Consider the following 19150-nt stretch of genomic DNA (forward strand, 5'->3'; position numbering starts at 1 on the left):
ACCCTGACAATAGTCTCTCACTTGTTTGTTGTCACAAGACCTCGATCAGAGGATTTAAGTAGGAGTTGAAGCAGTAGTATGTAAAGCCTGAACTTAATCTGTGGATCACTCATGTTTCTATATTTCAGTGAAAATGGAATGAATGAAAAAGAAAACTGGACTTTTACTGGAAAAGGCAGAGATACAGTCTGGGAAACCTGACATGCCAGATATAAAAGGAAAAAGCAAATTTGATAACTTTTGGGTTCAATATTTGTATGCAACCTCCTTGGCTTTTTCCAATTTATTTTGAAAGAGCCAGCAACAGAGCATCTGGTGCTTAGGAACTGGTGGGGTTTTTCTAAGTGTTTTTTGTTTAAGTGTTCATCATCTTATGTTATACATCTGTGGAAGGGATAGATGATATTAGTGGGTCGGATATTACAGAAACCTGTATGTGTAAATTCAAAATCTAAGCCATTAAGTATTTTTTTGTGAAGAGTTTCTGAACTGAGTAATGACCTGCCAGGGTCTTCTATAGATACAGTAGACTTCTGTTATGCTTGCTTTAAAAAGGAAAAAAGTTGTCTTTATCATCTCAAAGACATAGTCAGGGTTTATTTGATATGCTGGATGAAGTGCTTTTTACACCTATAGTTATTTGGACCTCGATAATGTTACTACTTGTAAATGTCTTGGACATTACTTATTGTCCTACTTGCTGGAAGTGTGACTGGTTAAAGTAAGAGCCTGCTGGCAGGAAATGATTCATTTGGCATGGGATTAAACAGATAGAACTTGAAGCAAAACCGCTGTAATCAGAAATAACTCTCCTACTCCAATGTTTGCATCTAGCCTATTGGAGTAATTAGCAAAGTTGTTCTAGACAGCAGTGTCAAATCGAGACTAGAGCCCTTCAAAAAGTTTTAGGGGAGAACTTCTCAAATGGTGTTAGTTACCTTTTGTTTGCATTTCAGTCAGCTCTTTGGCTGCCTGATTGGAAAGGTTAAGGCAAAAAAAAAGAAAAAGGCATTTGGCTGAGAACCAAGAAGAACAGTATCTAGAACTTAATGCATTTGGATGCTTCTCTTTCCACACGCCTTCTCATGAGATATGGATTTACAGTTTTCTCAGGCTTTGGGGACATTGGTATGTCATGGTAGCCTTACACTGGAAAAATTCTCAGTAAATTTGCTTGCTCACTATCGAATGGTATGCCTAGCCAAGGAAAGGAGGGTAGGACTGTCAGCAGTAGTGAATATGAAGCTTTGATAGTGTTGCAAGCACCTTGGTGTGATCTTCTTGTAATACAAGCTCTGTACAGAAAGCAGATGAATTTCCATTTATCTTCCAAAGATAACCCTTCCAAGAAAAGCTCTGGACAGAGCATAAGATCCAGGAGGTAAATTTTTGGCCCTTGCAGACGGTATATGGTCTTGCTCAGCATTTGAAATCGGATGTATTCTTAGAAACTTGTTATCTACATATCTGTACTCTGAGGATTTGTACTTCTGAGTCTTTCAGAAGACTGACTAAGTGTCTGATCCATTAAAGCTGGGGGAATGTTTAATTTTTTCATATACACTGAAACAGATTTGTTCAATCTTTTTCTAATGATATGCTGAAGGACTGCGTTAGTGTATTATAAGTGCACTTGAAAGAAGTAGGATGCTGAATTGTGCACAGTGCATTGTTAAGATATGTTTCAGGGAAGATAAGCAGTCTCCATTGAATTTAAAGTCAACATAATTGTAACAAAGACTAACGTTCCAGACTTCCAAATGACTTTTAGCTTGTTTATGCTGATAAGCAGTAAAGAAATGTTAGCATGCTTTTCATTGATGAGGAGCAGTTGGATTTCACTTGAAACTATAGAGAGGTTAATAGCACAACAGTATTTTCATAAAATGGCAGAAGAATTCTGATTGCTGTAGCTTTTGGAAAGAATTCTTGTGTCTCATGGTTTTTGTACACCTAGCTAAGGGAGTGTGTACTAGAGAAATAATACATTCTAAGTAACACTGGATTTCAAAATGTTGTGCTCTTAAATATTTCCATGTCCTTTTTTTTTTTTTATTTAGATTAAGGTGGCTTGTTTTCCTAAAGACTTTCTTGTCCTGAGGACTATTCTTTGCTTTTATTCCCTAGGAACATTTTCTGTGGGGGTGCCCAGTGGTTTGCAAAGTCGTTATTTCATAATGTGCATTAGAAAAGCTACAACTTAATGGGAAATGTTTTCTTAAAGGCAAAATGGGTAAATGTTATAAACACTGGAGAACTCATGGTCTGCATGTATACAGAAATCATAGCAATGACATGCCCATAATACTTTCCTAGCAGGTATTTTAATCCCTTCTGTGTTTTGCTTAATTTTTCCTGTGAACTCTACCTAGGGAAAATAACTGAGTCAAAAGTATTGTTAAGGAGCTTGGCAAAACTTGGCACAGGTGTGCAGGAGAATCTTTTTGGAATTCATTTTGACATTGTACTTCCAACCACTTGTGACTGGGTTGGCTCACAGCTAACTGACTGTTTTGCTTAAGGGAATCAATTAAGCTCACTCCCCAGCAACAATACACGAAACAGTCTTGCAATAACAAATTTCCCTGTGTTGGTGTAAAGAGTTGCTACTTTCTTGTTTGAATGTGGCAATTTTGGGATAGAAGGTATTGTCTGGAAGAAGTTGTTTTATCTGCATCCTGAATACCAAAGTTGATCAAAAAATGCAACATTGCATGAGAAACCAGCTTTCCATGTGAAACTTTTTTGTAAAGCTGAGTATATTTGTCTATGGTAGCTGGGAATGGCTAGGTTTCATAAGTCATGAAGTGGGTGTGCAGGTGTAAGGGCTGTGTTTGCTTGTCTCACTCTTAAAAATGCTGGTGAACCTAGGCATCTCCAGAAGTGCTGGGAGGTACTTAAATACCTTTTAAAAAAAAAAAAAAATTCTGGATCAAAGGTTTTCTACTCTGGTATGGCAGTGCTGTCTCCTCCAGTGATGGGATGTTGTCTGCTTCAACTTCTATTGCCTTGACTTTTACCACATTTAATTCAAAGTTCTTTAACTGGAGTATTAAAATTCTAGGTAGCTTACATTTTAGCTTGGTGCCTACTTCAGTGTTAATTTGTTTATTAGTGTTAATTGTAACAGATGTCTACCAAGTAGACATATAGCAAAACAAGGCTTTATAAGGCCCCCCCCTTTGATTTTTCAGCTGGGTCTGTTAAAAATAAAGTGTGATCCCTGGTTGACAACAGTTTTGGGGTATAAATCCTATTTCACAGAATTAAATAGCAGAAGTATTGCTTTGCTTATTTTAATTGGCAGAGCTATACCAGCAAAATCCTGGGGTTGTTGCTGTAAAACACATCATGTTAGCAATTCTGGTAGTGGATCTTATCACTGTATGTGCATTGTCATTCACTGCTACAAGGAATTAAATCATTCTTCCAAGTAACATATTATGGCATTCTTAAAGCAGAAAGTTAATGTATTGATTACAGTAGTGTTTTTCTATCCCTATCTTGAAGACCCAATTGGTGTTGCTTTTTAAAGGAATTTGGTTTAGAATATTAGAATGCACTAGCCTGTGTCCATTTTTAAAATGTCATTAATATCTGTATCCTATTCAAAGCTGAAATACTACTTTTTCTTTGAATTAAATAAAAATGTGCTGAAAAAAGATGTGATAGTGTCAGGCCTGTGCAATTTTTCTAGAGGAATTAAAGTATTAATACTCCTGTGATGAAAACCTCATTTTATTCTTGAGCTCTATCATCTTTGATACAGGATGAATAAAAATAATTATTTGATGGACTTTTCTTTTTTAAAAGGAAATCTTAGTTAAATCAAATTGTACTGCTATACCAGTTAGCCAGCGTATAGAACAGAGATAGAAAATTCTTTAGAAAAAGTTAAGGTGTAACCCTCTTTTAAATTCTTTCTTCTTGTAAGACAATCTGCAGGGAGAGTTTTAAATAATACAATGACACTATCTGGGAAGACAAAGTGTTTTACAAACCATGCAGCATTTTAAGCCCCTAGGACTGTAGGAGCAAAGTTAGTATAGGCAAAATGAAAATTTGAGTATACTTAAGTGTTCTTTTTCCAGGAGTACATAATCCAAATACACCATTTTTGTAAAACTCATTTGCTGTTATTCATGTTGAATATGCCTCTCTGTCTTCTGAATTCCCTAAGTAATGTAATTTATTAGAAAAGAGCAAGCAAAGGCAGAATAGATGGCTATGCATCAATAAAGATTAATGCTTGTGCAAAGTCATGTTTGGCTTGTCACAGTTTGGGGTAACCGGAGAAGATGCTGTCCTCAGGGGTTTTGCCATCTTTCACTAAGGGATGATTCTAGAATTTCATGCAGAACAAAGTGTGTATGTGCTGATTTCATAGTAGTAATTCAACAATCCGTATGAAAAATGGCCCCATTCTAATGTTCTTATGCCCATTCTTGTTTTAAAATGGAGCCTCTGCTCTGCGATGCTACGTGGTTATGTTGTAAAACAATTTTAGTTCTCTGGAGTCATTTCTATACAGAAATGGAACTGCATGTGGCTTCAGAGTACTTTAAAAACTTTCATTCATCTCTAGTTAGTTTTACCTTTTTTGTTACTCTGTTATTTATTTAAACATATATAAACAAAAGATAAGGAAGCAAGCTGAGAGCTAAAATTTTCAAAAGTATTTTTAGATGAAAGTCATTTAGAAACTTAATGCATTCCTGTATACCAGAGACTTCACAAACAATGCAATTATAGACTTTACATTTAGTCTTTAGAGTATATGCAAAGTGTTTTGAGGAGGATTGGGGGTGGAGCTGTTTTGCTTTGTGTTTCCAAAGACTTACCTTGGCCAGATTTCCAGGTAGGAATGGCAAAAGGCACATCTTTTATTTAATCACTGCTCTTAAACAAATGTGGCATTCATCTTAAAGCATAGTCAGTAGTGTCGCCAAAATAGTCCCCAAAATTTCTGTAGCATTCATATTCTCTAACCTAAATGACTAAGATCTTTGCTTCTCTCCAAAGCTACTGTACTGCAGAGAAGTCTTCCTAGGCTGTCAAAGCTTGCCAAATGTTTAATAACTGAAAATACCACTATTGGATGCTACTGCCTAGCTGATATTGCTTATGCTAAATAAAATAGTGCAAGTGGAACAAAATGAGTGCTGTAACTTAGTCTTTGAAATAATAAAATCCATATTGTTCCATAGTGCTGCTGGAGGTGAAATCTTTGACCAGTGTGTGGCTGAAAGAGAGGAAGCCTTCAAAGAAAAAGATGTTAAACGACTTATGAAGCAGATCTTAGAAGGCGTTTCATTCTTGCACAGAAACAACGTGGTTCATCTTGACTTAAAGGTAAGATTGTTACTGTATTTTTCTTATTAATTTCTTATCTGCTAACTTTCTTGTTGGCACATGACATACGCTAATTTGTAATCAACACAATTTTTATCTAGTTATTCTTCAAACAGTAAAATTCAACCTTTGGGATGCAGTAGGCACCAGGGTTGCAAGCCTTTTGTGGAGTTTCTATGATTATGTCAAATGTAAACTCCATCTGATTAAGGGAAATGTAGTGACTTCAAAAGTGGATTTGCATTGCACCTTAAAATCGCAAATGACATGACTCATCTTAAAGTGCAATAAAAATATCTGGGTATTATATGGCCACTGGAAAATAGGTTTGGGTTTTGTATTGACTGGAGCTTTAATGAAGCAGAAGGATGGCAGAGACACTGCTAGTACAAAGTGTGATGTTTCAGAATGAAGAGTTCATACAGGACTAGTAAACACTATATTAATATGTTAAATACATTTATAACACTTTTTTTGGTAAATTACCGTAAAACTTAATTTAAATGTTTGTCATTTGCTGCCAAACAGTTGGCCAACACCCTATTGGTACGTAAATTGTCATGATTTACTGGAGTAAATATTTTTTTCTCACTGAAAAATAGTTTTGACCCAAATCAAGAGAAGAGTACAGTTGCCATCATACAAAATCCAGAGTATTGCTTATGGTTAAGAAGAGAGTTGTAACAGGGATCCAGAAAACTATCCACTCCCATGGGCAGCGAGCTGTAGGTAATTCTCTTTAGCTTCCACCCATACACTCGTATGGGAAATGCAATTTTTATCTGATTTTTGAGGTTGAATTACTTTTATTACTAAGCAAGGCAGTATAAAAAGTATCTTGCATTAAAATTTTCAAATTCTTTTTGCGTGTCCAATTCCTGTATTTGCTAAGTATGCAGTAAGCTGCTGCATGTTTGTTCTGTTGCTGAGATCCTTACTTATACTTAATTGCATTTTGGCAGTATTACAAAGCTACTAGTAGATTCCAGTATCAAGCTGTACGTACTTAAATAACCTAGCACATCATGAACCATTCATCAGCTAAAGCAGATGATGAGTAATATTTGCACACAAATATGTCACCTGCCTGGTTTTCCAACCATTTATTCAAATTATCTGTGGAATCCTTTAAAACTTTGTGTAGCCCATTGATTTAGTCATACACATAGAATATTAATAATTGCGCTAAAATAATTAATGGAAATTTTTTAGCAAGGGATGTGAGAATAAGTGTTCAGAAGGACTGAAAATGAGCAGTTAAATTCCTTAAAGTTCCACTACGCTTATACAAGATACTCAGTGTCTACTATGGTCGGCCATTGAATTTCCTTGAAGCAAAGTGTGTAAAATTAAAACATGTCTTTTGTGGACAGTATATATTCATACATGTTTGTAGTTAAAGCTGTGGTGTTCCTTAGCACTGTCAGCTGGGCATCTGTAGTCAGAAACACGTTGTGCTTTATTTGACTATAGTACTTAACGGCAGAAGTAGACTGTAGTGTCGATTACAGCTTGCAGACAGGTAGCTTTTTCAAAGTTGAGAAAAACCCTACTTAAAAACTTTCCAACTGATTGGAAAACTTATGTTATAAAATTGAGCATATCCAGTTCTCACTGAAAGATCCAGCATTGCTTTGAGGGCTTATAAAAGTTAATTAGCAGAGTAAATTGTCTAGTGTTCAAGTTGAATATGTTTATATGTTACTGCAGTATGCAATGTGTTTTTGAAAAGTGGATCTTAATAGGAGTCCTAATTGCAGTGTGATTACCTTCATGATATATAAGACTATTATATAAGACTATCACTCTTTTGCAAAATAAGGTTTAGGGAATTCTTCAGAATATTGGCAAATAAAGAAGATGAAAACTGTAGGGTTAAAAACTGTGACTTGCAAAGATTGATTGACCCATAATGCCTTGCAAGACTAAAAAAGGCCCATTTTTCAAGGAACTCAAAAATTGAAGCTGGGTGCTGGTTTTGGCTGCATGTTTATTAACCCGCTGGGCTCAAACCATCTTCTGTTGTGTTACTATATTATGGCTGTAATATAACTTCTGTTATAAATTATTATATATTCTGTTATAAATTAACTTCTGTTCTATTATGGCTCATGCTGCTTTACCTAGTGGCTTACAACACCATGGAATTTACTACTTACTTAGTTTTCTGGGGTGACATGTGGAAGACTTGTGCAAAGTGTACTGCTGTTAAGCAACGTGTTTGCCACTATCAAAAAGTGTACAAATTCTTGCTAAAATGTTTTTCCTTGTGCTATTCATTTCACCTGTGGGTCTCTAAAGGTTTCCCTTTCATTTGTCTGGTACGAATACCTTTGGAAAGGTTCATCCAGTTCTCCATATGTTGCACCTTCAAAGAAGTCGGGCTCTATGCCCAGAAGTATTTTAAGTCCAAATATGGTTGTCAGTATGTGTGATTGTCAGCTTCTTGTTGTAGTTCTACATTATAAATCCAATCAACCAGATCTGTGACACTGACAGCTAGCTCACTTTAGCCTCTGCCTGCCCCCTTAACAGATGCAGGATTTTTCCTACAAGACTAAACTGTGCAGAAAAAAATGGGGTATTTTGATCAAGGTTGCCACCTGATAATTTCTTTCAGAAGGCATGGTTCTCCTTGAAAGTTGATTAAAAAGTGGCTTGGTTTTAATAGCAAAATACAATCAAGTAGTCCAGTTTTGACTTGGAGAAAGAGCAAATATAATGCTACTGAGCGCAAATTAAGTATTGCTTGACAGTATTGTGTTGATGCTATTTAATTTGCAGGGTGTGCGTATAGTCAGGAGTCTTTCATCTCCTCTTAATGGTGCATAAAAGCTGCAGAGTAAGGGAAGACTCCTTTCTCTGTGTTTTCATTTGCTGTTTGACTTGATCTTGAATTGGTGTTTGGTAAAAGCTTAAAGTAGTTGGGAATGGAAGGGAATTTAAAAAGGTGTGGGGGTTGAGGAAGGACTAGCTGCCTCTTGTCTATAGAGGAGATAGGTAAAGAGCCTTACGTAGCCCTGGGGTCTGGGACAATGACTGCTCCAGGCGGCACTCTCCTATAATATATATTACTCTGGTTATCCAACAGACAGCTTTTCCCTTCCTCCTTCTGTATTGTTTTCAAGATGTTGTGTTCACTGAGGACAACTAGCGAAATCATTGTTTGAAATTGGTTTGGGTGTCATTTCACACCAATATTCAGAAAGCAAACTAACGCTATTCAAAGAAGTGGCCTGTTACAAGAACATTGCAGATTAATTTTCTCAACCGAGTTTTCCAGGTGGATTCAGGTGGAATGTTTATTACGCAGAAGTGTACTATAAGTAGAAGTGTAGTATTTCTTGTGTAAAGGAGCATCCAGGAAACTAAGAAAAGAGTTAAAAATTAAAATACCAAGTTTTCAAGGCAAAAGAACAAGTTTAATCTGGAGTTCAAACCTTTATAGCAATTGGAGCAAAGCTGATTGTTAATAGGCAGGTATAGAGTATCCAGGCTCTACGGAACCTGTTTTGATAATAGTCTTATTTCTAAATTTGAGACTTGCATTGCTTGTTTTGGGGAATAAAGTGTGATGCCAATCTAATATGTCTTCTCTTTTAGTGACTGTTACATTTTTTTCCACTTGTACACATTGACCAAAAAACCCCGAAGCAAACTCTGCTCTTACATTTCAATTGCCTAAAGATACGGGAGTCCTTTAACTTTTTTTAGGGCAGACCAATCAGCCTAGTTTAGTATCTGCAAACATAATGTAGCTGGGGTATTCCAGCTAGTCTGTTTTTCCTGTTTCTGCCCATTATTCCTTGGATAATTCCTGTCTTTTTGTCTAGGGATCTGTGGTTTTTTACAGTATTATAAAATTAGATACCGAACTTCATTAATGTTGCAGGTTAAGGTGAGGCATTGATTAGTTTAAAAACATGACCTTTATTATGTGTCCTTAGCCATACTCCTCTTGAAACCAAGTAAAGATATAAGAAATATTAGGGCCAGAGGCTCACAGAAACTTCTGGAACAGTGGCAAATTTGCAATGTATGGATTCTGCCATTATATAGTCAGTTTACAAGATTCCAGAACCTGCTGGCAAGGTAGGGTTGAAGGGTATCCTATTTTACTAAGTACACTTATTACAATTTGCCTGACTTGCAGAATAAGTTTCCAGATGAGACCAGATCTTTGTATCTGTTGCCTTAGTTTGGCCTTTGCATAGTGTTAAGAAAGCTATGTTCTTCATGTGACAGTAGTTTAGTCCCATTTAAGTGAAAGATGTAAGACTGGATAATATTTGCAATGATAAATGATGCATTTTGCTGCTATTACTCTAGCATGATGATACAGGTATGACCAACATATCAAATTCTGAAAGCCCAATTTTGTGGTGGTTGACAGTACACCTGGAACCTACAACCTTGTGTCCTGTTTTTATAATCTTTCCCAAGGTACCTGTTTCTGGCCGTCCTATCTATGGCACTGGGCTGGACTCGTGTGGCCACGTCATGTGGTTTCTGTGCACATACCAATCTTGGAGTAAAGTGCATCCATTCAGACTGCCCATTTAGCCAAGGATGTTTTTTATGTTTTTGTACTGTGAACAACATAGAGGATATAAATTTGAACCTTTAAGCCTTACTGCAGTGGAGGGGGAGGTTTTAAATGATGTTTTGACAGTATTCATCAGCCGTTTCATTACTGCTTGACAGTAAGAGCGAAAGGCCCTTTTTGGAATGGCTACTAGGAGAGCTTCTGGCCTGCATCCCTCCTGCCTTCGTGAGCTAACCAGCATTAGGCAAACCTAGATGTGTTATAGCAGAGGAAAACCAGAACAGAAACAGCATTACAGATGTGGGAAAATGATCTTCCTTCTCTTAAAATTTTAGAGTAATTGTGTTGAGCTGAGAACTATGGTCAAGTTCAAAGCTATGGCTTCTTTAAGGTTTCATGCTGGTGTTTAGACTGTCATTTCACATGAACCCCATAATGATTCCTTAAAAGAAGAAAACAACTGGTATTTCATTATGAATTGATTTAGGTGATGACTCAATTCATACTGTAGACGGGGGTTTTCTGCATAGGTGTGTTTTGAGTAGTAAGATTGTTTTTTAAAAAGACAATAAAAACTTCTGGTGACTATATTATCTACTAAAATGTTATAAAACAGGGCTTAAGAGTTTCACGAAACATTTCCATTAAAAACATTTCCTCGTTTAAATATAGAGAACAAATGCTTTTCTCATGCTTTCTATTTGCCTCTTCAGAAAGTAACCAAATTTCCCACTGGGAAGAACATCTGAGAGGCTAATTAGGGAGGCATGGTCAGCTTTTTTGGATGTTTGCTTTTCTAATACAAATACAGAATAACGAATGTGAACTATAAAGCATATGGTAATGTGCAGCTCCAAAAAGCCTTTGTACGGCCACCAGATTCCAGTTTGTTAGGGGAAGAAAAAAAAAAAAAGATGTTCTTAATACATAGATTTACAAACAGAAAATAGATTGACAACATCATGGAGTTAGTTTGAAATGGCATGGTTTAACTTTGTGGGAGTGAAAGAACTTGACTTAAATATTAAGTCTTGCAGCAAGGAGAACTGGCCCACAGATTTTAAAATGTTCTTGCAGAGGTTTTTTTCTGTGTTCAAAAGCAAGGCTATTCATGTGAAAGCATGCCTTCATGACTGACCACGGGATGAGGAGCGAACGGCTCGGTGATTAGCGAAAAAGTACAAATGTTGGTGTTAATCCAGTTGGATTATCAGTCAGCGGTAGCTTTGGTGTTCTTACTTGTTTGCCCTCCTCCCTCTTCAGCCACCCCTGATGCACGATCCAGGTTCCCAATAAGAAAGGCTTCTTCGCTTTCATGGCACTTGTGCTCACCAGAAGTACGAACGCGGTGTCAACTGTCAGTGGACACTGTCAGTGGTACCATTTGGAGGGGTTAGTGATAGAACCGAGTGTGATCGCTGGCCTGGGGGCAGGGAGGGTCACACGTTTTTTTGGCAAGGACATACTGCAGTTGCAAAAAATCTCTAAACCCTGTTGTCTAAAGTTAGTTCTCAGATTATTTTTTTTGACTGAGCTAGCACTTGAAATAGATGGTAAGGAACTTCTTAATGACCACAAAGTTGCTTTAAAGGATGACAGCCAAGATCTAGTGACGTCAGAGCAAACAAGTTTATCCAAAGGTGATGCTCTTAAAAACCTGTTTTTCAGGCTGCTGTATTTTTTTAAACTGTTCTTCAGTTAGTGTTCTGTAATACAATTGTTTGTACTTTGAACAAGATTGAGGTCAGTTGCAACAGGCTTACTTTAAGCAGGTGTAGTCAAAACAGTTTTATGTGTTCAGGCTTTTTAAAATGATTGGGTATTTTTGGACACCCTTCAACAGCAGGTATTTTACACCATCTATTGGAAGGAAGCAAGGAGGAGAGGGGAATTAAAAAGGTGATATGAAGGACTAAAGGTACAAATGTGGAGGTATTTATATGCTATTGTTAAACGATAGCTATTGGCCTGTGTTTTGTATGTGCTCTAAACTAATAAAGGTAGATGTTTGATTCTCAGTTATAAACAGAAAATCCTGCCACTCCTTTTAGCATACGTGTCTCTTCAAGTTCACCTTCGGGGGAAATAAATAAATGAAATGATGCTGGTATCGCACTTGTTAGGGAATGCGTTATTGCTACTCACGATCTAAAATACTTATGCAATGTGGTGTCACAGACATTAGATCTGGGTGATCCTGAAAGTAGTCTCCTTTTGTTTTTCAGCCCCAAAATATTCTACTAACCAGTAAGTCTCCTCTGGGAGACATTAAGATAGTAGATTTTGGCCTTTCCAGGATAATGAAGAGCAGTGAAGAACTGAGAGAAATTATGGGAACTCCAGAATATGTAGGTAAGTTGTTGCTATAGGAGTGATGGATAGGTCAGGCTTTTGGGGAGTGAAAAGAGAAACTCCCTCAATTTGGTGAATGCTGGACTGGCTGTGTAGCTACTGTGTCAAAAGATGAGGTTATTCCTTGGACGTGGTCCTGCTGTCCACGGTAGAACTGGCAAGCCTTGCGGGTCTAATGAGCGGTGATTGTGTGCTTGCGTTGACGATGAGTACTCGCTTTAGACGATTCTTACCAGCAGTGATAACAAGTATTACTTGGATTAAAAGTTAAAAATTACATATTCAGTCTCTGAATATAATATTTTAGCCTGTGGAGGTTTGTATCCATTTTATTTTTTAAAGAAACTGTACTTGAAGCCTTGAAAATGTACTTGAAAATATCTTTAAGTTGTATGGTATATCTTTATGGGTATGGATTTCAGTGCTGGAATATGGAATGTTGGATATTTCTGATTTTTCCATAAGAAATTTGTATGCAGCTTCCTTAATTGCAAAGGAGACTGGCCTGGCTTCTGAAGATGACAATAAAGGGAAAACAATTTTTAACTTTTTTCGTTTACTTAAAACCAATCAATGATAATAATCACTTAAATAACTTGAATAGAAATATCTTGATTTCAAAAGACTGTCATGCTTCAAATGGCTTATCTTAAATTTTACCACATGCCCATTATTGTGCTATATAACTACAATATAATGTCTGCATGTGACAAAAACCCTTGTTTTTTTTCCCCTGAATAGCTCCTGAAATTCTGAGTTATGACCCAATCAGTACAGCAACCGACATGTGGTAAGTTGAAAAGGTTTTTTTATTAAAACAAACAAACAAACAAAACTGTACCAAACTAAAAAACTGCTTTTCTGTTTTTTTACTTTTAATTTAGGAGCATTGGAGTACTGGCATATGTTATGCTAACAGGGATATCGCCCTTCTTAGGGGATGATAAACAAGAAACATTCTTAAATATATCTCAAATGAACGTAAGTTACTCTGGAGAAGACTTTGACCTCATATCAGAGTCTGCTGTGGATTTCATCAAAACTCTGCTGGTTAAGAAACCTGAGTAAGTAAAATACACAATTGTAGGTGCTAATACGTCAGGCTGGATTCTTTTTGAATGTACCAAGTGTGGCATTTTCATTTTTAAAGTATAAGGGAACTTTGAATATTCATATTTTGTTGTGCTATTACCTTTATGTATATGAAAAGAGAATTCTTCCATTTCCCTCCAAACGTGCATATTCTGAATGTGTCCCAAGTGTTAGTAATTAAAACTCTAATTGATTTCAGAAAACTGTATGTGAAGTGTAGCACGTGGTACAGTGTACTGACTTTCCTTGCAGGTTTGCTGATATCTTTTAAATGAACTGTGCTTTGAGCCTTTTGGTTTTGATGAGTTGGTAGAGTACCTTACTCTTTTTCTGGTTCGTTAGCATGTTTTGCTCAACGGGCAGCAAACTGGAAATTCCAGGTTTCAGAAGAGATGTTTTTTTGTGGAACTTCACCGGTTCTTCATGGGGAATGTCAGCTTTTGAAATTGCCTACGGCTTGTCTGTGGGAATACTTTAAGAATGTAAGGACTGGATAATTTTCCTATATTTGTATATAAAAGAATCTGTATAAACTTTGAAAGTTGGTTGGCAACATGCGAGCATAAACTGCTATTTAAGGATCTATGAACTCCTTTATTTTAAATGTTAGCAGTTCATCTCCTTGGGCTTCTGTTGGTCCTTTTTGGTAACAGATAGCTATCAGCACTTTTTTTTTTCCAGATTCTGTAAATCTGTCTTTAATACAGTCACATCCTTGGAATAATTTGCATGGATCTCTCCTGCAAGGTACTGGATTTCAAATTCATTTGGACATTTATTTTGACGCTTTCCTTCCTCTGCAGGGACCGGGCAACGGCTGAAGAATGTCTTCAACATCCGTGGTTAGAACAAAGCGATAATCCTGCTTGCAGGGCCTGGAATAAGAGTACAGGAGGGGAGACCAGTGATGTCGCCCAGAAAGATGCAGATTCTGCCTCCGAAAAATCAGTAGATGCTGAGAAGACTGAAGAAGAAGAATCAATAGTGACAGAAGAACTAATTGTAGTGGCTTCATATACACTGGGACAATGTAGGCAGTCAGAAAAAGAAAAAGTAACTGAGCAGAAAGCCATTTCCAAACGATTTAAATTTGAGGAACCATTACTGCAAGAAATACCAGGAGAATTCATTTACTGAACTGTGTGGAGCTTCTTAGCTGTAACTGGAAGGCAGTGTTTTCTACTAAACAAAAATATCCTAGCCAAGTGAATTTCTGATATGCAATATACGTTCTAGATAAAAGAAAATGTTGGTAAGTGGCATCCAAGGAGAAATGTGCCAAATTTTTAATTTCATGGAACAGATAAACAAGATTTCAAGTGGCTGACAGGAATTTAACAAAGATAAAGAGCTTATTTTTGTTTGTAATTTTTATTTGGTTTTTTGTTGCTTGATAGCAGAGTTTTTGTTAATTGTTCCAGTGTTCTGGAGAAGTTGACATTGGAAGTGTATCAGTGACAGATGTCAAGAGGAGTATTTTAGGATATGTTTCGGCATTTAATGCAAATATATAATGCTGGGTTTTCCTCAAACACCTTTTAGCACCCTCGACTTCAGTGGAACTATCTACTGATCTAAAAATTATATGAGAGGAGAATTTGATCAGCTGGTTTGACATAGAGATTTCAAAGTTTTACTGTGTGTAAATATTTCTTTGTTTACATCAAGTCAAAGACTCACACTCATCTGGTGTGTAGCCACCCAGTGAGATGTGCTTCTCTAGGAAGAGATGTACATGTCCCACAGGTGAAGAAATCTGTTTTGGGGAATGATTCCAGATCACAGTGGTGATACTTCTTTACTTGGGAGCACAGTAAAATCCTGCTCCAGAGGGTGATGAATTTGCTTTGGTCACTCTTGAGAGCCAGCAGACACAGCTCCCTTCCCCTCCTGTGTTGGGCAAGATGTGCTCATAGAGTCCAGCTCAGGGTGACTGCACAGTGTTTGGAAAAAAGAGGGACAGAGGCTCTGATGTAGCTCTACTGAAGTTCTTTCCACTGACTTCACGTTAGATCAGACAGTTTGTCCAACTAATGATAGATCAGCCCTTGGTTCCACCTCCCCCAGAACCTGGCTGGGGTTTTACTGGGAGCATGAGGTCATTTCTGCCTTCTTTCTGTTCCTCTAACCGTTGCTTTAAGGAAGAAAGAAGCATCCTTAGGCTAAATTGCATAACCTTGTTCAATATAGCTATCCGATGAGGAAGAAGATGCTGCTTCCTCTGAAACAATGAAGCACAACTCATACCTCGCGCTTCCCCATCACTCTCCCTTAGACACTTGGAAAAACAGCACGTGTGTGATGGGGCAGAGTGGGACCGGGGAGCTGGGTGGGTGGGTCTTAGTTCTGAATGGACACGGTCCCTCAGAGGACAAAGCTGGGACCAACTGGGCATCAGAATTGACTGGTTTTTGCAATGTATAGGTCTGAGGATCTCAGACTGAGTCCTAGTTTTCCAAGAAATCTTTCATATTGATGCTGTTCCAAAGTTTAATTTTTATGTAATTGAAGTTTAGTACTATTATATTGCATACTGTTAACTATTCAACTATTTATTTGGTTTCCTTATGCTGTTCCTTTATAATAAACCCTGACAAAAGTTTTCTTGCTATAAAACAATGAATAGAAACTCTTAAGCTACTTTTTCCTTTTTTCCATGTTGCTACAAACTTTCCTAGTTTCAAATGTCGAGAGAACGTTCTTTAGTGAGCAGGAGTTCAGTGCTCTGTGCTAGTATTACAGTTCCTCCTTCACACAAAAGGTAAATGGCTTATTAATAACACAAGCAGTACTGGGGTGATCTGATTAGCGTTGCTGAAAGGGTGGGAGAAAAAGCACTAGGAAAGAAGAAAACTGAACCAAAAGCGGCGTGACACTGATTGGAGCAGTGAGAATTTTTCCAAAAGGCTTCATTGCCAGTGGTCTGGTTGCCTTCACTCAAAGCCACATCAGAAAAATTGCACCTAAATTAAACCATTCTGTTTGGCTTCTTCCCCTATGGAATTACATATTGAATATTAATGTAGGTGGGACAACTTCCCACTCCTTGGAGACCTTCATACAAGAAAACGTCCACTAGTACTCGTAACTGAGTGTGGATGTGGTTTATACTGTAATGTGGAGATGTCTTTCAGACTCCAGAGAAAGGAGTCTGCTGGTTTTCACCTCTGTGGACAGTAACCTCCAGGCTCCCGAGAGGCCACCACGCGAGGTCTTCTGGGGTAGCTGTGGCTGGCCATGAGTTAAACAAGAACCTTTAGGCCAGCAGAGTAGTGGTGTTACCTGGGGGCTGCGTTGCTGCCTGTCTGCTGACCCTGCCTACACCGCTCACCTGTTCCGGGCTTTTTAGGCGTGCCAGTACTCTTCGTGGCCATCCTGCTTTCACTGCTCGGTCATGTGCCCGAGACACTTTGCTTGGGTGAGGGCACATTAACTTACGAAATTCTTTTGCGCAAGATTACAGTTTCTCCCAGCGTTTGTCGCTGCCATTTTGACTTCTTTTTTTCATGTCTGTACTCCCTTGCTTTTACAAAGCTGAGCACAGCGCTGCGGTGGAAGCGTGCCCGCATCCCACCCTTACAAACCAACGCTGCCGGATCTGCATACCCGAATGTGTCATAGCTCGTGGTTGCTCAGAGCAAATCACTGGAGGGACGTTGACCTGTTTCAATTCCTATTTGTAACCACAGGTCATGTCTCAGGTGGGGACTGGTACTAACGAAAAGAGTAGATGCTGAGCAGCATATGTTTTCTCCTATATTTACTGTTTTTAATGTATGACAATGAAGCTTAACATGTATAAATGAACAATGTACTTATTACAAGGCCAGCTTCTCTTGAATTGGCTGCTTTGAGATTTCCAGTGGGCTGCATTTCTGTTTAACTTTTTGTGCCTTAAGGTGGTTTTGTACAGTGGTTTTCTAACATCATTAAGAATTTGTATAAAGTTGTGACAGTTTAATAGCGTAAGTTATAAACAAGGCATCTTAGATTGGCCCTGTAGTAGGAAAAATTTTCTATAATGTTTAACTGTGGGACCATCAGCCAGTCCCACACGCTTGACGCGATTTCTGTTCCGCTGTAAGCGTGGGTAAAGCTGTCAATGAGCTGTTCTTACCCCGTGCTGCAGAAAGGGGCTATTGAGGTTAATGTTTTTGAGAGGCTTAGCTACTGGTGGAGTAACACGTTCAGACTGGGAACGAATCACTAGCTTGTGAAGAAGAGCTGATTTTCTGCAGCTCCGTGAATGCAGAGGGCTGCATGTACATACGCTGTTCATCTGGAAAAAAAGCTGCTTATGCCTGAAGGTGTCTGTGGGGAAGGGGGTGGCTGCAGAGGAGGAATCTGCTCCTGGGTTGCAGTGGGCAACGCACACTCTGTCCCCACTCTCCGGCTGGGCACCTGCTGCCAAACGCTGGGAGCGCGGCCGCCGCTCGCCTGAAAGCGGGAAGCTGAGAGGAATGGAAATGTGGGTGTTGTCAGCAACCACCGGAGAACTGTTCTCTCTGTGACTCTGAGGGAGAGGTGGGACCTAGATCTATAGGTGGGGGGTGTCCAGGCCTACGCATCTGTTGCAGTTGTTGGAATAAACAGCAAACACCTAGTTGAAAGCAAAGCCTTGTCTCCTCGTTGCTATGTTCACCTCTTTAAGCAAGGGGCTATAGATTTTGTAGTCATTGAACTAAAAGTTCTAGACAATACTCCTTTTGCTATCCAAAGCTGAATTTGTGTGGTGATTTGTCTCATTTCTTACATTTTTCAAGTGAGGATCCGTAAATACAAAAGGGTGAATTTCAGCTTGCAATCTGCCAGGTGAAGCTTGAGAGCTGTTAGGTAGGAAATGCAAATAAAAATTAACTGCCCGTTCTCCACTGGTGGTGCTGGCGGGGAACAGGGAGGAAGGTGGGCCTTGCACCAAGTTATTCCATGGCTTAAGAGCTCTCTTAAATATTCCAGGGGCTGTTCCTGGAAGGCAGTTTGACGTTTTAAAGAAATAGTGCCAGTTCATTGTACTTCTGATAAGGTGTTTACTGTTTCAGGAACTTCACAATAAATGAAATTTTGTTTTCTGAACAGCTGCTGGGTCTTTTGTTCTTCACACATTGGGAAACACTTTAAAACCTAATAATTTTTCTAAAAACCATAATCTTTCTTCAGGACAGCATTACTGATTTGAAACAGAATTCCAGAAGTTATGCTGGTTGGCTGGGAGCAGGATGCCTGCATGATGACTGGAATCAATAGTAAAGCTGGAGTACAGCAACTTCAACTCTTCTGTGGTCGGTGACTGCACACCTGCATGCTTGGCTTTGAGAGCCAGATAGAAATATATTGCTGGGGCTGGGTCCTGGTATGTTAGGTGGAGTCTCCTCTTCAAATGCCCTTGCTTTTCTCCAAGGATTTCTGTAAAGTTATTTTTCTCAACACCTATGTAGCACGATTAATGATAGTTTTCTGAACGACAAGTTTGTTCAATTTGTGCAGCAAATTTAAAATGCACCAACAATCTTTTCCACTCTAAAGCAATCTCCTTGCACTATAAACATCTCCACAATACAGCATTTACTGATGTTGAATTAAGCTGTCCTGGGGATTAATAGATAGAGTCACCTTATCCACATAAATCTTCCTTTTTTTTTTTTTTCTTGGTGCATACTAAAAGTAGCAATATATTGCCATTAAACTTAGAACTGTTATTTCAGATGTCTGACAGGTGGGGGGAATGACCTACCTGAAGATGTGGGTTTGGAAAACAGTATTTAAAGGCCAGAGCGTGGTGTGAGGTGTAGGACAGCTGCATATCCAGGC

At 38.3% G+C, this 19150-nt stretch overlaps 1 protein-coding gene across 1 annotated transcript in view; it reads left to right on the top strand.

Moving 5' to 3' along the window:
• The window catches only part of STK17A (serine/threonine kinase 17a), a 28710-nt gene extending 10295 nt beyond the window's left edge, over positions 1-18415 (top strand). Inside the window, exons 3-7 of the mRNA XM_074890491.1 lie at positions 5208-5352; positions 12124-12250; positions 12992-13040; positions 13135-13314; positions 14146-18415. Of these exons, the coding sequence (XP_074746592.1) occupies positions 5208-5352; positions 12124-12250; positions 12992-13040; positions 13135-13314; positions 14146-14479 (835 nt within the window). The 3' untranslated portion in view covers positions 14480-18415. The remainder of the gene's footprint in view (positions 1-5207; positions 5353-12123; positions 12251-12991; positions 13041-13134; positions 13315-14145) is intronic.
• Positions 18416-19150: the final 735 nt, after the last annotated feature.

This window comes from Strix uralensis, chromosome 1, assembly GCF_047716275.1.
Source record: "Strix uralensis isolate ZFMK-TIS-50842 chromosome 1, bStrUra1, whole genome shotgun sequence".
NCBI lineage: Eukaryota > Metazoa > Chordata > Aves > Strigiformes > Strigidae > Strix > Strix uralensis.